At 21.8% G+C, this 23,425-nt stretch overlaps 1 protein-coding gene across 1 annotated transcript in view; it reads right to left on the reverse strand.

Annotated features, from left to right (window-relative positions):
• LOC112595046 (intraflagellar transport protein 172 homolog) overlaps positions 1-23,425 on the reverse strand; it is an 89,833-nt gene that overhangs the window by 30,025 nt on the left and 36,383 nt on the right. Inside the window, exons 13-22 of the mRNA XM_025340121.1 lie at positions 21,113-21,413; positions 11,094-11,240; positions 10,825-11,005; positions 7,086-7,285; positions 5,755-5,912; positions 4,191-4,335; positions 3,907-4,097; positions 3,658-3,840; positions 2,278-2,424; positions 853-1,007 (exon numbers count right to left, since the gene is read on the reverse strand). Coding sequence (XP_025195906.1) covers positions 853-1,007; positions 2,278-2,424; positions 3,658-3,840; positions 3,907-4,097; positions 4,191-4,335; positions 5,755-5,912; positions 7,086-7,285; positions 10,825-11,005; positions 11,094-11,240; positions 21,113-21,413 — 1,808 coding nt within the window. The remainder of the gene's footprint in view (positions 1-852; positions 1,008-2,277; positions 2,425-3,657; positions 3,841-3,906; positions 4,098-4,190; positions 4,336-5,754; positions 5,913-7,085; positions 7,286-10,824; positions 11,006-11,093; positions 11,241-21,112; positions 21,414-23,425) is intronic.

Raw genomic sequence — 23,425 nt, forward strand, 5'->3', positions numbered from 1 at the left:
TTATTTTCTTGAAATAAGAATGATTTTTGATTAAAATAAATAAGTTGGTCTTTTCACAAGATACTCTTCAAATGTTATACAAAATCTTAATATTTAAAAACATGGTCTTACACTAAAAATTTCAAAAAACAGAATTTGAATAAATTTATACCTAAAGGAAAAACGGAGTAATAATGCTTAGTGAATCAACCTGTATAATATTATGATATTACATTAATCAGTATTTTCAACTGTAGTCATGTCGAGTTATGACAGAGTACGCCTTCCCGCATCGTTATAGTGTTACAAATATTATACAATATTATGATATTAAGCATTAATCGGTGTTTCCGACCATCATAACGTCGAGTTCTGTCAGTATCGTGTTATTGGTGGAATTATTATCACCGATGGCGTAGTATCATGTTATTATATTAGGTTAACATTAGTTATTCATTGAATTGAAAATATGTAAGACACTGTGTGAACTATCTCTCGTGCGATGTGCCGTTATTAAATTGCTTAAATTTATTAAGGTCATATTTTTATAGTGTGCATGGTTTGGCTTAGTTTCAAAAGAATGCCAAAATACAAGGCTTTATAATTCGTTATTTGTGAATTACCATGTGGTAATTTTATACTGGAAATTAGCCATATGGAATCTGCTTTATCGATTGTAGCAACACGGGTTTTCTCTAAAAATATTTGAAAATTTTAGTTTATGGAATTGTTAAAAATAGAATTTAATTTCAATCAAGATTAAATTTGAGATTATAACAAACAAAAGTATAGTTTTATAATATAATTTAATCAGTTCAATATGGGTATGATGTACGTTTATTAAATGGTTTTTACGAGTATACTTCTACTTACATTAATACCGCTTCTTTTGGTTTCATTCCAGCTACAAAATGTTTTTCCGCTTCTTGAAATTTACCGTCATCTTCAAGCACAAGAGCGTATTTATAATGCACTTCAGTCAAACGCTCGGCACCTCCTGAACGAGCCAATTCGAAAGCAAAATCAAACTATTTAAAAACATTTGTTAATAAAAATTCAGTATTATCATAGCTTAGTTAAATAAATTTAAAAATATTCAAAAATTATAAAAAATAACCCAAAATTGAATTTTGGTACATAAACATAATAAGTGTGCCATTCTATTGAACATGCAAAAAGCCCCTAAATCTAACTTTTATGCATTGCTCTCTACTTTCCTTAAAATAAGTAAAATAATCCCCCACTTTTTTTCTATATTACTCGTTAATTATTGTACTTAAGAAAAAAAAAGTAAACAGGAAAATTATAGGCGGAAATACACAAAAAAGTTGGTATGAGAACTTTTTTGTTAATATATCCATTGGAAAAGTATATAGTAAGTATGTGCCTCTAATCAGCTTTCCGTAAATTTTTTGAATCAATTTCGTCATTTGTTTAAAATGTGTTTGTATTATCAAACGTTCAGTTATAACATCACTGAATAAATTGAAAACCCTGTAATTTATGGTATTGTATAATATATTATAAATAAAATAAAAAGTGGTATTACATGTAAAAATGTAAGAATTCAAATTTTCTAATAGGCCTACTTACTAAAAAAAAAAAAATGTTAGTTACCGTCATTTTGTGAAAATGTATGTATGAAAAATAGTTTATTTCCATATTAAATTTTATGATTTATAATTTATGTTTATATTTTTTTGTCTAAATAAAACAATTAATGAGTTATTAAAAAAAAAAATAGAAAGGTAGATTTCATACTTTTTGGAAGGGGTTAGGTTTTAAGACGTTTAGTAAATTCAATAAGATAATAAACGGTATGAATAAATTCATAAAAATTCAATTTTGAATCATATATTTTTTTAATTTGACTAGATTATTATTTAAAATTACCAACATAATATTTTTATTAATAAACTCATAAGACTAATAGTATAAAAAATAAATATTTTTCGGTTTTTTTGATTGCTTTAAAATATTAATAATCTTAAATTATTTTTATTTCAAAAAATGAATACTGTCGAATGATCAGTTATTAATTAAAATAATTTACTATATTTTATTAACTGTAAAAAAAATATTAATTGTTAAAAAATTATACGTAAAACTACAAGTATTTAGTTATAAAATATATTTAATATATATTAGATTTATATAATTATTAATTATTATATAGATAATTAATTTTTTGATATTATTATTAAATCGGATATAATTATTTAACCTTAATACAGAACGTACTGGATTGGTAACCGTATTTAACAATATTATATTACTATATTATCATTATTTTATTACTTGATAGCTATCACTGGCATGATCAATACACTCATTTAGAAGACCAAGGCGATTCAGTAACTTGATAGCCGAATCTCCACCTAACGATTTAGCCCACAAAAATGCAACTTGTTCAGCAGCGTATTCTCCACCATTGTTTTTTGCAATCTAAAAATATAACGAAGTTATTTATTTTTAATTCACAAGTCAGTTATCCACTGTAAATACTTTTTTTCAGAAACAAATTTTCAACGGAAAACTCACACTATATGTTTTTATATTATTATCATAGTTTTAAATAAAATCGTATTTATATTTATCCTTTATATCACAGAACATTTCAATATTTTACAAAATCATTTTCGAAAAGAATAATTGTTTTTTCTCTCGCATGGAATGATTAATAAATCATTTGAGTTTCAATTTTCATGATATATTTCACTGTCACAGTCATGTAAAATCGAGTTAATATCAAGATTTGTTTGTGATCAAAATCATTTTTATAACAATATATGCCATATATACCATATATTATATGGTATTACATGAGTTAATATTTTTTTAAATATTTATTATTTTTATCTGCATTATAAGATTAATAATTCAAAGATATAATATAATAGAGAAATGTCTAACTCTCTCAAATCATAGTTTAATTATTTGTGGTATTGAAGGTTTCAAAAGGAATAATTGAAATTTGAGAATATACTGTGCCTTGGTTTGTTATTATAAGAGCGGTGTTCTCGGAGATTGAAATTTTGTACCTATGTAAAAGGATACGTCAGTTCTGTGTTGCATGTCATTTACTCCGTTGCCATGTTACCATAATAGATGAAATAGTATTTGATAGTGCAGTGATATTAAGCATTCATAACCTACTATATATTTATAATAATAACCTATTAAACTATGACGTTATAGTTATTAAAAGTATTAATATAAATAATTTATAACTCCTTTTAAAAACATTTTGTAAAATTAGATAACCCTTTTTTTAAACTTAATTTTCCTTTGTTCAGTTATTTTTAATCAAATTTTTGTGTTTTGGTCTAAATAATATGATATACAAGATTACCAAAACACGTATCCATTCTAATCAATTTAATTTCATGAAAAAAAAAAAACTATTATCAATTATTATTATTGAGCGTTATTTAAGCTTACACCTGTCACTTTTCTGAGATAAAATTAATTATATAATTTCATGAATATCAAATGTGGTTTGGTTAAGTGTAAAATATTCATCCGCTCATTTTCCAATTATTTTTAACTTTTATGATTTACATTCCACAATAAACTATAATTGTATAAACACAAAATATTAAGAACACATACGTACATATATTGGTATTGTGTTTACTTAATACACATTTTGACGGAATAATATAATGGTGTAGGTACCTTATACGCTTCTTCCCACATATCCAACGATCGATACATTTTTACTGCGAGTTTCCATTCTCCAGCCTGGACGAAATGGTGTTCTGCCGCCCTGTAGTTACCCCGAGTCTCACACTCATGAGCTAAATGGACATGGGTGGTGCTCACTAAATCACTGTGGTACTTGCTCACAAGAGACATCATCTATTGGAAACGTAAGGTTTGCGTTTTACGCCTGCTGTAGAGGATTAATCGTTGAGACGCACGTACCTCGTCGTATCGTTGACAGTTTTTGTACATGTTGATTGCCATATCTATTTTTTCCAAAGCTATATAAAGCTTTTCTGCTTCCTTAATCTTACCCATATTTTCTAACTTTTTGCCATAAGTTTCTAATTCTTCACTCAAGTCTGTCAGGGTTGGGTTGTTCTTTAGAAGCATATGTGCTTTTTCCCAATTACCTGCATGTTCACAATAATGATTGAATATCAAAAAGAAAAAAAAACATAAATATTTTAATCGTTCACAAAATATGATAAATTAATTAAATTAACCTGTTTCTAAATAGAGATGAATAGCTTCTCTGTGCATTCCACATTCCATATAAAGCTTCTCAGCGGTTTTATAGTCGTTTACTGTCTTAAAATGTTCAGCCAAATGAGATCCGTATTTGGTTACCAATGTTTTATCTTCAATAACCTGTAGTTTAAAAAAAATGATTTAAAGTTTGAATTTATATGTTATATTTTATAAAACAATTTTGAAATTGTCGATTTTTTGTCAGACATCAAATCTGAAAATAACAATTATTATCTACTTAAAAGTTTTAACATCTCGTAAAATAATAGTGTGTGATTTAAAATATATACACTGTAACAATAACAATTATTTTAATTTCCTTAAAATGAATTATCAATAAACTTATGAAAATATTGATGTTAATTCAATATAAAAAACTCATCATATTTATTTAAAATTTTAGCTACACTTGAATTAAAGGTAGGTTTTTTTTTTAAATAAACAAGTTGTGTTAGTAAATCATTGTGATACAATAATGGCATTTAATAAAAAATGAACTATGATAAAATAACATACATTTTTAATGTATCTCTATATTCAGTAAAGCATGGACTTTTTTTAAATTCTACGAAATATTTTTATTTGTTTTCACAAATAATAATTCAGTTTTACCTACACTTTTTATTAATTTTCCATTCAAATAAAATCTATTATTTCTTGTCTTTTATAATTATAATTTACAATTTATATCAAACTACCAAGTAATATAGACTTATTTATTTATATTTATATATTTAAACGCAATGGTTATGTGTATGTAAAGCACCACAGATGAGTCTATCGTACTTAGGGTTCTAAAATTTTGTACATAGATAACCCTATACTGGCATTGCACTTAGAAGCCAATTTTTTAAATTTTGTATTTGAAAGTGAAGTATACACATAAGGATTGGTTGGCTCAAGAAAAGTAAATATTTTTTATCCGTATAAGAACAAAATACAAATCTAAAATGGTATACAATTGTCAATTATTTTAGATTTATATTTTATATTAAGTTTAAAACCACCCAAATTAATGTGTTAATTTTAATTTTTAGTTAATTATTATAGGTTTATTTGACGGAATTTAAGATATGGTAAATTCAGCATTATTAAATTTACTACGAATACCACCTGTCAAGATCGGTTAATATATAATATGTATACAGAATATTTTTATAAATTACTGAATTTTCAATCCAAGTATTTTAATAAATGCCTATTTGTATTTAATATCTACAAAGATAATATAAGGTTATAATACTTAATATTATAGCTAATATTAAATAACTTATTCTTGTAAAATTATTATTAGCAAATATTAGCAAAATTGGATAAATATATTTAAGTATTTAATAATTTTGTAGTACATTGAATTTAATTAAGTTTATATGTATTTAAATTTAAAATGTTATATTTAATCAATTTACATATCTTTGATCAGAATAATATTACAATACAGATGAATTCGTTTGATCATTTAATATTAGATGTTTTTGTCATTATAATTAAACAATACATGTGTTATTAAAGCCAAATATAGAAAGTTATGATATTCACCTGCATAATTTGCATTGATTTTTTCCACTGTCTAGCACCAATAGCAGCTTCTAAAGCCTTTATTGTATTCCCTGATTCAATATAATGAGAAATAGCAGCGTCTTGTTGTTTCTGGCTAACTAAAAAATCTCCCCACTTTTCTTCTAAAGAAACTACCTCTGAAAAATTATTTAACAAAATAAAGCTCAGGAGATTTATATTTCAATGTTTTGATATCTAAAATTTTTTGGTAAATTGGTTCTGTAAAAGGTGTCCTGTAGCACGAAATACACCCTTATTGCATATATATATATTGCGTCGCACTCTAACATAACTTTAACGTTATTATGTGTAATAATATTATTATGACACATTAATATACGTCTTAAATAATAATTATATACTTGGGCGTATGTCACCGTCATTATATGCAAAATAGGTACGCGAACATGATAAAATTTGATCATTAAAGAACCAAATTTGTAGAGTATAAATAAAAAAATTGACAATAATTATAAATCAAATTTCAATAATGAAGCAATACATTTGAGTTAGATATAATATTTGATATCTATATTAATCTAAAACAAAAAAAAAAAAATTATTTCTAAAGAGTATTGAGAAATTTAAAATATTTTTTGAAAGTAATATAGTAGGTATTCAATTTCTAAGTTTTAAAGCTCAAATTGTAAATTGTATTATTATTACAATGTGAAGCATTATTGTTTGATAAAAGTTAAAAATGATATTTTTTATAACATTTTTGAGCTATTGTTAGACAACTTTATAGTTATTATGTACGAGTGTACAATACTCGTAATTATGTAAATGGTTGATTAAAATCATTCTATTTAAAAAAATTTATAATTTATATACATTTTTTTTAATATTAATACAAAAAATATTTGCTCAAGTAAATTGTGTGAAAAATAAGCTAATCTAACTTAACAACACTTTGAATTGATCAACGAGATATTTACATAATATGATCTACATCAGTGTTTCCCAAAGGGTGTGCTTTGAAATTTGAAAGATGTGCCGCAAAAGCTTGAACTTTATATATATATATATATATAGACCACTTATAATTGGAAAGTAGATAATATATATTTAAAGTGTGCCGTGACTTATAATACTTAATAATAACGTGCCGTGATGGAAAAAAAGTTTGGGAACCACTGACCTACATTATGTTAAACCGCTGTAAGTTCTTTTCATTATATTAACTACGCTATAAGAAATTTGCGCATTTTAAAATTTACCCACTAATACTTTCAGATGGAACGAAAAAATGATATCATATTTTGTCCATATACGAAGTCGTACGTTATAAACGTATAAAATTCACACACCTGATGGAGATATGAATCTCGCTAACTCCACAGCCTTTGCGTATATGTTTCCTTTACAATAAAATTCCATAGCTTTGGTAGGATTCCCTTGTGATTGACAAAGTTCTCCTGCAACGTGATAGTTTTCCAGTCTTAGTAATCCCGATAGTACTTTTTCCACAACTGAATCAGCCAAAAGTTCTGGGTCATCTTGAACGAGCCTATACGATTTCAATTTGAATTATATTTTTATACCACGCTCACGCAATAAGTACAGCTATCAGCTATATACGCAAAAACCGATTTCAGTTTTTTTAATCATAAACTATTGCATCACATAAATAATATTCCAAAAAAAATATGTATGTATTAATATGTTGTATTAAAAAAAAAAAAATAATAAAAATAATAATAATACATTTGTAGTTTGTGAATTGTTTAACTTCTTTAACTATGCTACTTTTTAAAACGATGTGATTTAAATATCATAGAACACATTTTATATGTGAGATTAAATATGAAGAATAATTTAAATTTTTAATACATGCGATATTTATAAAAAAGAATATTTAAATAAATAAAATGCACGACTATACTTATTGGAACTCGATTATATCAGAAGTTTACAAAAAGTTAATGGTTTGTATGTAAAATTGATTAACTTATTTTTTCTTCAATACAAACTTTTTCATCGTATTGTTATTAAGTATAATGTATTTTTATATTATATGGATATCAAATAAATTGAAGTGGTTCAATAGTAATAATGCAGCTAATTCAATAATATGTTACGTAGATTATAAGCTTTTTTTTATTATTATTACGTTTTACGAAGAATGTTACTTTTTAAAATACCATTCAAAATGCACGTATGGAAAGTTTTAAACTTTGCAGTTTATTATTTCAGATACTTGGTACATAATTATCAATTATTATACACGCAATAAGGTTGTACTAAGTTTGATACGAAAAAAAGTCACTGAAAACGTGAATTCTAAATTTCAATATTCAGTGGTATAAAGTTTAAATTTCAAAATGTATAATATAATGTTCTATTTTTTTAAACGAAATTTAAACAACTATTTTTTTAATTTGTTAATATTCTGTAGAAGTTTTATGTATTACGTTCAAGTTTTTTTGTTAAAGTTATAATTTGAGTTGATCTGTAAATTATTAAATCGTTTACATTTATTTAAACAATACTATTATTTCTATTTAAATTTTACAATTTTTTTTTACTTAGATATTTTTAATGTAGCAAGTTTTTTCTATTGAAATTCAAATGTATCTGTTTTTGATAGTGAAGTGATATTTATTGAACATATTACATTTAAAATCATTGCGTATTTTAAAGCTTACTCATTTAAAATAAATACGATTAATGTCATATAATTTATTTTTGAATCTATGTGTTTTTGTTTGAAACAAGTTGATGTATGATTTACAGTTTGTATTGATACATTTCTTACTAGAATTATTATTAATAAGATTTTTTACCTTATATACAGTTTCAAAAATAATTTTTATTTATATAGATTTGAATTTAACTTTATTTCTTGATTTGAAATAAACGAAAAAAGAAGTTGCTTTTTAATTAAAATTCTTAAAGAATTTCTTTTAAATAATATATTATGTACATTTTCGCAATATTCAAACAAACGACTTCCTTATTTTCCCGATAATGTTATCGTTAGTCTTTGATCATTATTGTATTAATTACTGCTATAATCAACCCTAATTATTTTAATTTTAATGTTATGATTTAATCTATGAACTATGTAATATGTTTAATGGATTTATACTACAAAAATTTAATCATTTACCAATTTTTTTTTTTTTTTTATTTATAAAGTAGTAATACTAAGATAAAATTAATTTATAACTAGTAATACATTAATATTATGATTATTTTAATTAAATCAAAATATAAAATCCAACATACTATAAAAAAAAAAAATAATAATTATATTATATATTATTTATGTAACTCTTCAGTTAGTATTATTTTTTATGTGGTTTATATCATGACGAAATGAATAATTCGTTAAAATTGTTTAATAATTAAATATTTAGATGTGTTTATATTTAATAAGAGAAAAAAATATGTATTATTCATTAAATTTGTATGCACACTAAATGATGAACAAAATAAATTTTAACAAAAATCTTTAGTTTTAACATTTTTAAATAAAAGATTAAAAAATATTAAAATATATTAACGAAAATTCAATATAACAATTAAGCCTACCTATAAGACAAACTTACACATTATAATATGTGCTATAAAATCAAGCCCTATTAAAAGAATATAAATTATATCAGGTAGATCTTCCACTTCACATTTGAAGAATATACTTATGCCTATGGCACACACGCTAAATGCAGTTATACAAAACTAAACCAAATAAAATACATAAAACAAAGACTGAAAAATATAGTGAAAATTTAAAATTACTATAATCAGCTTGAATTTTAGATGTCATAATTAAAACCAATTTAAGTACACTAAAAATAAATATAAAAAAATTAACTTAGAAAATGTAGTCTAATATAAATAAAGATAAATACGAAAAATGTACAGAAATATACACCAATGCATCAAATTTCAAATGTAGAAGTTAAAATTTCAGTCACTATAAAAACCATAGCGTTAATATAAAAAAAATAAAAATATGAACGATCACTGTTCAATCTACACTTCCATGCCATCCTAGAGGTAGGTAGTTAAATATATATTGAACCAAGACACACAATAATGGCTATTCCTAACTATTTAAATACAAATTTATAAACAAACAAAAAAAAAAAATATGAACATATTCCATCACAAAAAGGATTGTTTGTAATTGAACGAAAAACGGTAAAAACATAATTAAAAACTAAATGTAATAAAAATAACAGCAGACCAGTGACTTAAAAGTAACTAAAATAGTAAAAACATGTCAGATAAATTCTTAATAGACAAGGCATTTTAAAATCAAAGTTAACTCAAGGTTTTTTAATATTTAAAGAAGATACCTTAATATACTTATATCATGGAATTTAACTCACTCATTATAAAATATATTTTAATGGAATGTCGCTGATAGAAACTGATGAAAAAAAAAACAATTAAGCAGATCAACTTAATAAAATTCTAGGATTTCAAACTAAAGCAATGAATAAAAGAAAATTATAATTTTTAAACACAAAATTAAAAATATACAAATATACTAACGTATATGTAGTAATTAAAGAAAACAAATTATAAACGAAACCAATTTCAAAAAAAAAAAAAGTGAATAAATAATAAATATAAATTTGATACATATTATAACATTAATAGCTTTTAATGTTGAAACGAAATTATCAATAAAAAATAATTTAATAATGGGACTGTGGTAAACGCAGGCCGTAATAAAAAATATGTAGTTTTTTATATATATATTTGTAGACGTACGATATAATATTTAAAGCTATTAGTTATCTGTAAAAAAGCAATAATGTGAAATAACAATTATTTTGGTAAAACAATTTATACTTTATTTATTACATTGTTTATCTTCGTTCGGTTTTGAATCGTATATATAGTAAAGTTCAAACATTCTATATTATAAACCAGAGATCGTATGAAATATGCTTTAATAAAATTAGTATGTAAGTTAAGCGCTCATAATATTGCGATCTACATAAGTATGACATATATAATGTATAAATGATTATAACAGATGCGCAGTAATAAAATTGTATTATTTTAAGAAGAATATTTATTTATACTTACTTTGCAGCTTTGCTAAAAAGACCAGCTTTTATGTATAACTGAAGTGCCGACCTTTTATCTCCTTCCATTTCTTTAATTACAGCTGCCTTTTCTTCTTGACACGTATCTAATAGCCAAAAATGATATTGTGATTTCAAATCATCGACGTCTGGACGGTTTTTGGATTCAGCCAAATGAATAGCTAAAATTATAATATACAAAATATACTATTATATATTTAAGCAATATACATTTTATAATAGTTTCTACATTAAATTGTCTCATTTTACCGTTTTCCCATTTATGTAATGACAAATACATCTGAATCGCTTTTTCCACCTGATTCTGTTCCAGGTATAGCACTTCGGCTGCTTGCAATTGACCATTAAGTACCGCTATTCGAGCCCACACTTCTGGACAATCCATTCCGTCATTATCTAGAAAAAAATAATGGTACTAAAAATTATGCAAATAATGAGATAATATAGTATTAATTAATAATTTTTTCGTCGAGTATAAATATATAAATATTCTTCTGTAACCAGGCAGATATAATTACACACACATATATATATATAATATATTATCTTTATTATGTTTTTCTTACATCTTTAAATTAATTTTTAATAAATCAAAGAAAAAATATTTCTCGATCATATTCTATTGAAATAATAAATTACATTTTGCAATGAAATACTACTATTTTGAGAATTGAAAACGATATAATATGTTACTGTCTGACTTTTATCATATTAAATTGAATTAATAAAATGTGTCCATATGTAAAAATCTGTACTTAATATTAAAGATTATAATCAATCGTTTGGTCAAATATATTATTATTTTTCAAATAATAAGCCTATAAGCTTTTATTATTATAAAATATGTATTAATTAAAAGTTTTGAAATAGGATTTATGAATAATAATACTAAGTTTAAGTTATAAATATTATAGACAATTTTAAGAGAATATTAACATATCTTCAGTAGTTGAATAGACTTAACAATATATTGCATAAATATCAAAAAGCTTTGGAAATTTCAGAAAACAATTTTTTTTTATTAAATATTGCTTTTTTTGTAAATTATTTTTTTTATATTTATTTTTATACTTAAATTGATGAATGCTGTTTAGTTGAAGTTATTGTATGTATTTTATTCTATTCTAGAATGTAGTTTAAGAAAATGTTATCATATTTAAATTCTTAAACAATCTCTACTTGTATCAATTTTATATTACTTTTCACTATTATTTTCACTTGATTGATTGAATCTAAATTAACTCATAAGCTATTAGACTTATAATTTTATTTTTTTAGAATATATTTGAAACATAAATAAAATAAAAAAAACAAAACGAATTGCGTAAATTTTAGTTTATTAAATTAAATTTTGTTAAATTAATTAATAATTGTAATTAAAATACAATAGAGTTTGTTTTTATCTTGTGAAACAATTCAAATATGCTTCTATTTTGACATATAAGTTTTTATTACAAATATGAAATAATATTAATTTGTACAAATGAAATATTTCACAAAATTTTTAATTTAAACATTGTTAATCAAACATAAATTTTTTGAACAATAGAATATAGTATAAATAATCAATTTAAATTTTATAATACTATAATTTTATACTTTATTTAATATTCGAAAAATAATTATTGTTTTCCTAAATTTCATTTTGGACCATATAAAAAAAAAAAATGAAATAATTTCATGATTTATTTTTACTTACGAAAACAGAAATTCTTATTTACTCTATTTAAATTAAAATCAAAATAAACTCATTTTGTTGTTTTAAGCAATTATATTTAGTTATTTGATTTGAAATATTAAATTTATAATTTAATTGTTTTTTATAAGTGAATATATGAGATAACATTTATTTTTATAACTTAGTTCTCTAATTTAAATTGACATAAATAATTGGTTGGTATTATATTATATTTTCATGATATTAATTTGTATTAACTATTTATAATTACTGTCGATTATTTTCCCGATAATTTAATACTAATGTACTGTTTTTTTCGAAACATCGTAAATAGCTAAATACAATATTTGTTTACGTAATACTAAAAACTAAAATTAAATATATAATTATTTGTATTAAAACAATAATTGTATAATTCCATCGTGTATAATCATTTATTGTTATTAGTATAAATTATTATTATAACAAATTTTCATATTTTTATAGCATACATACGTGCATAATACTTTATCGATACTTAAACTTTAAATGTATTTTTATATATTATGCATAAACATGAACTGACGAATTACGATGAATTCAGAAAAAAAAACTTATAAATGTGAACACACTAGTCATGAATGATGAATGCTGTTTAATATTTTTCCAAAAGCACCTTTAAACAATTCTTAAATATACATTTCATATTGCTAAGGTCAAGAGACATTAAACTTTTCAAGTAATAATTTAAACTTCACAGTGGCTCAAAAATAAATGAGTATTCTATGTAAACTCGTTATTTTATAAATATTCAGAAATAAACACTATGTAGAAGGCTCCAAGTAATCTGTTTCATGAACTAATTATTATCAATGTAATACAAATAAAAGACAATATTATTACGCAGTGACAGATAAATGTATAGAAATTACGGCACTGTAATAATTATTTCTTACACCACATTAGGTTTTGATAAACAAATACAATAATAATAAACATTTTGAATATTTAACACAATAAATAATGCATATAACAATTGGTATTTCCATTAAGGTCATTCTAGATAATTTATATAATTTCCACATTGCACAAAATTTTGCATAATTTGACCATTTCGGCTATTGATAATCCTACAATTCGTTCTAATCATAATAAAAATAAACTTTTAAAATGCTAAATTTCCTTATTAAGTTTTGTTAGTTGAACATTAGTTTTAATATGAATGCTCAATTAATACAATTATAAATTAAGTATTTCCTTTATGTTAATATTAATACTGTTCAGATCTAAATGATAAGACAAACAAATATTATTTCAAATTATGTTAATTTTGAGTTAACAAATATACATTTACACAGAGACTTCATCTTAAATTTAAAATTAGGTATTATTAATATTTACAATATGGTCTTTAACCCTTTCGTCGTACAATTAAAAACATAACTTTTGCTTATAATTTAAAAGTAAGCATAAATCATATTGATAACAAATGTTGCACCTAAATAATTATACCGTTTAAAATTTTAACATAAAAAAAATTATTATTATTTATTTTTATGGCCTATGTAATAATTTAAAAACATTAAACATTTTTAATCACGTTTTCTGTGAAAGTGAAACTTGGATATTTATGAAATCAAATCAGATTCAAACATTGTTTTAAAATAATTTATTAAAAATTTAAAAGATCAGTTGTGTAAAAATCATTATGGCGACTTAAATTTGTGACTACTTGTAAATATTTATAAAAATGTAATTAAAACTTGCATATATATTTTTTTGTTTTATTATAGTATGAATAGATAAACACATGAGTTTAATTTTATTAAACTTATTTAATTTTATTAAAAAATAATTTGAATTCGTAAAAAATTATAATATGTGTGTATTCTATGAAAAATTTTAGATTATAAGGTTATAATATAATATAATAAAGGGTTCAATACATTTTTTATACAAGTATGAAAGTAATATATGAGCATATTATTATATAAAAAAAATAATATTCTAATAAGGAAATATATTTTATTACCCATGTACAGTTCAATTAACTTAACTAATATAATGTTTAGAATTAAATCGAACAATGCTGTGCACAATTATTATTAAATTTTAGAGATAAATATGAATAATTTAACAGATATGAATAACTACAAAATATATTTGCAAAATAAATAGAACATAAAAATTTTATTTTGTAGATACAAAAAAAATCTTCTTATCTTTTTCTTATTTCACTTAAAAAAACCTTTCAGTTCTTATTAATAATCATTAATCATTCATTATTATATAACTTTTAAATTAAACAAATTATTACTTACTATTAACTTAAAATATGAGAAATTAAATAATTCAATTTACAAAACTTAAAAACAACAATTAAAAAAAATATATGATCTAAGTCGATTTTGTTGAAAATGGCATGCCATTAATTTATTTTTTTGTAATTTATTGGTTATTTTTTTCTCACTTCAAAAAACAACTAAGAAAATTGAAAAACGACTTCTTAAAAACACTAACTTAATCATTTTTCTAATCTGAAAATTTACTACATGGTACTTTTGAAGTTCTTTTGCGCCAGAAAAACTGGACAATTGACAGATACAATCATAAAATAAAAAAAACATAATTAAAAAAAAAAACAATTAAGTCCATAGGCCACTCAGAATCCAAAATAATCATTGAAATAAAAAATGAATAAAGCCTGATTGAAGACAAGACTTGCGTATTGAAATCTGGTCTCGTTTTGCTTATTTCGATGTGAAAATATAGCATTACAATTACTAAATTTTGCTAAAAATTATAAACTATTGCACTTAAAAAGTAATATTCTAAGTTGTTTTTGGTCAATGTCATGCTTTTTGGTGTTCCTTAATTAAATATCAATAACAATTTTCGGATAAATTTTTCTTGTAATACAAAAAAACTACTAAAAATAAAACAAAAAACTACTTATATTAATTCATTCACTCCGTTAAATAAGTCCACAATGGGTTAAGATCAGTACAAATACACAATATTTAGTGAGAGTTATGCGAATATTTGAAAAGCTTGTTTCGCTCAAAGTAAAATGTCCACAGAAAAATAATAATATAAAAACTATTGTAATACAGTTATATACATTAAAGTACACAATTAAAACGAAAATTATTAATATTACTGTGATTAAATAATGATCTTTAATGATTATATTTTTTTTAATTAATCTATTTTGTTTAGTACGTTATTTATAAAACCATATAATTAAGTATACTATTTAAGAATTATATAAATAATTTATAGTTAAAAACTTGTTTAAAATAATAAAATATTACAAGTTAAACATTTATGTATACATATGTATTGTATATTATATAAAATTTAAATATATTAATTATAATTTTGAAACTTAATTTAGTATACATAGATTAATTTCATTAAATTAAGTTATATTTTATTTTTATAGTGACTATATTTCGATGTTGAATCATAAATATGTGAATAAATATTCTTATAAATACAATCTATAGCATTTTGGTCAAAAATTAGTTAATAGAAATAGTCTTTATAAAGTTTCAATAATAAATTCATTGCGTTGCTTATTGTTTTAATTTATATAAATTAAAAAAATATTTTTGGTTTTATTTTTAATTATTACAAGTGTGTTTAATACAATAATATACATGAAAGAATCTTTATTTATTTTAAAATAATTGCAATTATAAAAACATATATGTGATTTAGTTGTTTGAAACAAATAGAGCTAATTTGTAAAAAAAAAAAAATCTATTGATGGTTTAAAAATATTAAAAGAAAAGTGAAATAGTAAAACTAAATAGACAATATAAAGGGAGTTGACAATATTATTAATGATTCTGACTGTTAATAAAATATCGAATGTTTTCCTTCGGATAGATTAGAATAGTATCTTCGGCGTCAATGAACATTTTAAAAGAAACTTTTGTTGTGTTATCAAATATAATAAATTATGTGCGTCCACATATAGCTAATGGAATGTCTGTATTACATTATTTTAGAAAAAAAAGTTTTTTTTTTTTTTTTATCTGGTTGTATTTATATCTATTGAGATCGTTTTGTAAAACGATATGAATGTAGAAAGTGTTATGGGTTTTCGTGTGTTCTGAATATTTTCTAATACAGGGGGGAGCAACAAAATATTAAAAATAAACTTATACCTATCTTATTAAAGTATATTTAATATTAAAATATACGAGAGTATTGTTTTTTAAAGTCTTAATATGTTATAACTAAGGTACGCGCATACAACACTGAACCACGGTGACAAGAAAAAACATTAATCGTCAAGAAAAGAACAATAGCGAACGAAAAGCTTAACACCGTAAATTCTTTTCATCAGAATTCCTTGAACGCTTTCATTGATCGGGTTTCCAATGTCTATCACCGTGTGCAATTTGCAACTTAGTGTGTATAAATCCTGCACAGCCGCGGTACCGAGTCCATTGATAGTAGACATATTTTTCCCTACACCCATCCTTCAGTCATTTATCCTTTACGATACATTTGTCTCTTTATCAACCCGATAAATTATGATAATTGCAAATGTCGCGACCGTGCGATTCTCCACAACGACTTGGGTGATTATAAATGGGGAAATATTCTCTCTGGAATTCTCTTTTGCCTCAAAAGATAAATGGCCTCGGTGTGCTGAAATGATACAGCATGAACTACCGCCTACGATATCGTTTCTTTACAGTTTGCTTTCATTCATTATTTCTCTTGAATAATAATGAATATTGACCGTTAACGGTAAGTACAGTGAATCTGTTGGTCGAAAGATTAAGAAAACACTATAATTTTAAATTAATCATTTCTTGTGTCTGTATATACATGTTGTATAGAAATATAGAAACACGATGGTAAGTATAGTGTATTAAACATTTCGCCTAGCTTTTTAAAATGTTGATCTTAAAAATGTTATATTATGAATATTAAGCAAAATTAAATACTCACGTAAATATAATTATTATTGATAAAAAAATGTTAAATACTTTACATTTAATATTACAATTATATTAGATTTATTTATCTACACAAATAGGAATTTTATTATGTTACATTAAACCATTTAAGAAATGTAACCTTTTTTTATACCAGTAATTGAATGGATATTTAATGGGAGGTCACCACCTACACGAAACAATTCATTAACATAAATACATTTTGTGTTTTAATTGCATGATATGGTATTTTCTATTACTATAATCATCAAAATATTTTAAATAAATATAAACAATATTAAATAAAATTTGAAATAGATAACTATTGTATTGATTTAAAAAAAAAAATAATAATAATAATGATAAGATTTCATTTTTTAAGTCATAACTAAATGAAGAATGAAGAATTAATATTTAATATTTGTTATTAGTTTGCTTTTTTAATTAATCTAATAATAATATAGCATATATTATATTTTAAAGTTATGTTAAGTGACTTACCTTAAGTCATTATTAATTACATCTCATAAAAAAATATACAACAATTAATTTATTTATTTATAATATCTAAAAAAAAATCGATATTTTATATAAATAATTATTATTACAATTTAATAGGATTTTTTTATTGAAATTATTAAAAGATCCATATCATTTACTAATCCATATAATAACTAACCTATAATTATACTAAATGTTATAAATTTCATAAAAGTAACTTTAATCATATAAGTATTTTGATACAGGCTTAAAACATTTTATTTTCTCAAATACAAATAAAAGAAAATTTAAAATGTCTTACTTGTTTAAAATAATTGTTAAACAAAATATTGGCTTAGACAAATCGTTATTTCTAAGTAATTAATTTGTTATGAAGTATCAAATATAGAATAAAAAAGAAACAATTATTAGTTAAGATCGACGGTAGTTTGAATTAGTTTAATTAAATTTAATCTTAGATATTTATCTATGATTGTCAATATACAACAAGTGGCTAATTATTAGTTTTGATCAAAAATAATTTGTATTTCTTGAGTTATTTATATTATACTCCTTTTAATATAAGTGAATCGATCGTGTAATTTATTTATTTGTGTACTTTACATATAAGTTATTATAATTTAACGTATTTTTTTAAGAGTATTATTTTATATAGACATTTTAATTTCAAAATCAGACAAAAGTATTTATTTTAATGAAAAAAAAAAAAAACTGGTGTTAATTATCTTGTTATAATTTAAAAATATTATACTTGGAAACTTAAAACTTTTACGTATATAATTAATTTAATTTTAATTAAATTAAATTTCTTTTTTAAGTGTTAATATATTTTTGATTATTATACACTTTAAAAATTGTTTTTGTCGACAATATTTTCGGATAGTATAAGTTTTTTATATTATAATTTATAAGTTATAACTATTAAATAAAATATATTTTTAGAGTGAAATATTATGGTTTCTCTATTGGTTCACATCAATATATTATATAATGTAAAAAAATAAATGAAATTTTATACACCTACCAAAAAATTTCGATTTTCATTGAAAATTAAATTTAAACCGTGAATCGATATAAAACGTAACGTACTTTAAAAATTTATAAATTAAATTAAACATAAATAAGATAACTTATCAGAAACACAGTTCATTAAATACGTGTAAATAATATGTGCACATGGAAATTATAAATACAAAAAAACTTGATAAATATCTACGAGTTTCTTATACTTTGATACCTAAAAGGTTAAAGATATACTAAATCAGAATTAAAAATAAAATATGTATGTGACGCATTATTGTAGACAACTATAATAAAGATATATAGAAATCCTAGTATTTTAGTCTTAGCTACTATTTCGTTTCGTGTATTAGCAATTACTCACAATAACAACTGCATTTAGAAAATTTAAAAGTTCAAAAAGTAATATTTTTTATAAAATAGTAAATATCTATTCATCCATATAATTACTAATTTTCTTTAAACGTTTTTTCTTGATATTATATGTTGTAGGTATTTAAAAAATATATATATATATAACATTAGGTACTTGATATTTTCACCAAATGTTTATATTATTATTTTAAAAATGTGATAAAATACTTCAATTTTCAAAAATGGGTATAATTTTGGATATAAAATTGGATCTAGTTTGTACTTAAAAGAACTAAAATTAGAAAATTCTCAATACTTATTTTTTTTAATTGGTAAAAAACAAATAAACATTTTTTATAAATTTTGATAAAAATCAATTTTTATGAGAATTTTTAGTTCAAATGTTAACTAAATTCGATATTCACTCGTAAAATAATTATTTATCTTCAAATAATTTTTGATATAGATACACACATATATATATAATTAGAACATTTAATTATTCTAATTACTCAATGAATGTCATTTACATGAAAACTATGAATATTATTTGAATTAAATATATTGTTAATAATATAAATCAATTTGTAAGACTGTTTTCGTTTGTAAAATTGTATTAAAACTTAGTATCAATAAGTCCAGCGTGAGTATACAACGAATTACACTAATGTGCATGGAAGTTAAATGACTGTTTCTTATGTTATTAAATGTTTTTTTCATCCCAAATATATCTTAAAAATTTTCTGCTTTTTTATTGTTATTTAATTGTATCTATCACGTAACATCAAAATAGAAATAGACAATTTATTGAGTGAGTAGATTTATAATAAATTAACGTTACATGAGTATTGAATGCAAAGAAGTTGAAACATTTAATTCGGTAAAACGTTTTTTTTTTAGTTTAATATGTTGAAATTGTAATTTTAGAACCATTGATTAATACATTCATTTATACCAAATAAGTAATTAATTTTATAATTAATAATTTTATAAGTATTTTTCAATTGTTAATTGGCCACACTAAACTCCTGCATTTTTAAAACAAGATTAAATTATAAATAAATTAGATATAATTAACAAACAATATTATAAAATGACGTTTTCATTTAAAAAAATAGAATTAATTCTTGAAAAATAATTATTTATTATTTTTGTTTTAATCTCATTATTTTTAATATATATTTTTATAATATTTACACGTTTTATAATCAATGAAACTATGTACATTTATTATACATAAAAGTATAATTTGTACTAATTCCAATAATATTAGGATCATTTTGAAAGAACCTATTATACTCTTTTAAATAATAAGTATTTTGAGTAAAAAATGCAAATATCTATTATTTATCATTATATGTATTTAATAATTATTTACATTATATGAATGCAAACTTAATGTAAAAACATATCTAAGGAGTTCAAATTTTTCTATTTGATTTTTTTAAGATTGCTATCCATTAAATTATATCATTTTTTTTTTTTTATTATTCACATAAAATATTTTAATTAATTTTAATTTTATAAATAAATATTATAGCTGAGATAATAGTAACAATAAGGTTTATTGTTTTGTCTGTTTAACCAAAATATGTGTACAATTAATATAAATACCTGATAAAATACATTTATTATTTCAAACGCAACTATAGAAACTTTATAATACCCGTATTTTATTTAGTTATTATAATGAAATTTGTAATCAATTAGGTATATAAAAGTCTAATACCAAACGATAATTTTTAAAAACTAAGGTAATATATTTAATTATACATTACTATTTTCCTTTGCGAAATTTTCAGCTAACTTATACGTTTCTTGCAAATACCATGCTTTGCAGTAGTCACCGACACCTGCCAAACATCTTGCAGCTACTGGCAAGTTCATTAGCTGTAGGCCAATATCTGACAAGTTTTGCCACATTCCATCAACTTCATACTGATGATCATCACTGTCCTCCAAACTTTCCAGGTATAATATAGCCCGTCCAAAATCGCTGTCGTGTACAGCTGTGCCAAATTCTACAAGACGTTCGTCCAAGTCGTAAGTGTAATGTCGTTCACCTTCTTGGCAACGAATCTACGAACAAATATGAAATAAAATATAATAGAGACTATTAAACATAATATTATTGTTATACATATATCAACACAAAAAAAAAATAAAAAATATTCAAGAATAGATCATTTTTTTTAACGTATACCTACATAAATGGCATATAAATAAAAATAGAAAAAGTTTTTTTTTTTTAAATCGTATAAACAAAATTATTTACAATATTTGAAACTTAGTTGAATAATTTTTAAATGAAAACATATAGATAAAGAGTAAAACAAATTATATACAGCATGTAATGTTATTTTTATACATAATTATGTTTTAATGAGAACAATAAAAAATAAAATATGTAAATTAGCTACAGAATTGTCTTATATTATTGTTTTTTACATTGTTTTTATCTTTAACTGTATCATTATTATTACTTTACTTCATTATGATTTATCTCTCTTAGTAAATATTTCTTTAAAAAAAATGTAAACGATATAATTAACATGATAAAGTTATATTTGAAATGATTTATTGTAAACAATTCTTTATAATTGTATATTTTTAACTTATGTAAATAATTAAATGTAAATTTGTGATAATAATGATCGTTTGAAAATATTATTCGTTTGATTTATGATAATAGTATATAAAAACTAAAATAAAGTATTACATTTTGAAAAACCATAGAATAGTTAAAAGTTGTTTGGTAATTTTCTCAATATACTATTTTTAATATCATTTAACTTAATGTTTATATTTTTGTTGATGTATTTATAGTATGGTTAATGAAAAAAAATAGTTTTTTAGTAGAACTTATAATTTTTTTCTTTTAACTCTTAGATGAGAAGTTAATAAAAAATAATTATTTCTATTCAATATAAAATTTGTAAAGCTTTTTTTTTTTTAACAATTTACATAAATATTATTAAAATAATAGGTTTAGTAAAATTGTATAATGGTAAAATAAATAAGGACAGTAAGTTGACTTTATGTTGTATTTTAAAAGTATACAATTTAAATGTTTCTGCAAAAAATATAAAATATGAGTAAATATAATACAAAGTTTAATAATTTTTAGATATTCTAGAATTATTTTAAACTTTAAGTGAAGTGAAAAATGTATTAATTTAAATATTATGATGTTTTTTTATTTATTTTTTATTTTGTGGATAAGTAGATGAAACGTTGATAAAATGTTTCACTTTTCAAAAATGTGTGTAGTTTTGAATATAAAATTGGATCTAGTCTATACTTCAACTTTCAAATAATAAAATTCAAAAATGTTTAGTACTTATTTATATAATTGGGAAAAACAAACAAAAAACTAAGGAAAACGGGTATTTTTAATATAAATCCAATTTTTGATAAGATATATATTCACCTTTAAAATAATTAATTATTTTTGATGTTTTATTATAATTCAAAAAAAAAAAAAATAAATAAATAAATAATAGACAGGTACTTGAAATTTTCACAAAATTTTTATTATATAATTTTAATTACACAGTATAAGATTTAAATTTTTTTTAACAATTTTTAAATTGTTTATAAAATAATTTTTATTTTTTTTTCATAAATGTCAATAAAAATTATTTTTTACGTTAAGATTTTAAAAAGTTTAATACAAGATTCTACACAAGTTATTCTTATATTATCTAAAAAAAAAATAATTTAAAAACACATAAACACAATATATATTTATATTCATTTAATGTTACAATTTTGTCATTATTAAAAAATTTGAAAATTATTTTATAATTAAAAATTCATAGGAATTTGTTTTTTTTTTTTTTTTGTATATATTAATATTAAACATTTTATACAAAATTTTTCATAAGTATTTCATATCTATACTTTAAAGTCTAAAAATAATTAAAAACAATAATTTTTTTTATAAACTTTTAAGCTTAAAATTGGATGCCTCTGAAAATATTTATTTTAGTTTTTAAACTGTATAATAATTGTTTTACTAATATAACACATTATAATAATATTATGCATAGTTTAAAAATTAGATATATGTAAATTAATAAAATTTAAGT

Source organism: Melanaphis sacchari, unplaced genomic scaffold (assembly GCF_002803265.2).
Source record: "Melanaphis sacchari strain LSU unplaced genomic scaffold, SCAv2.0 Contig24_pilon_pilon, whole genome shotgun sequence".
Lineage (NCBI taxonomy): Eukaryota > Metazoa > Arthropoda > Insecta > Hemiptera > Aphididae > Melanaphis > Melanaphis sacchari.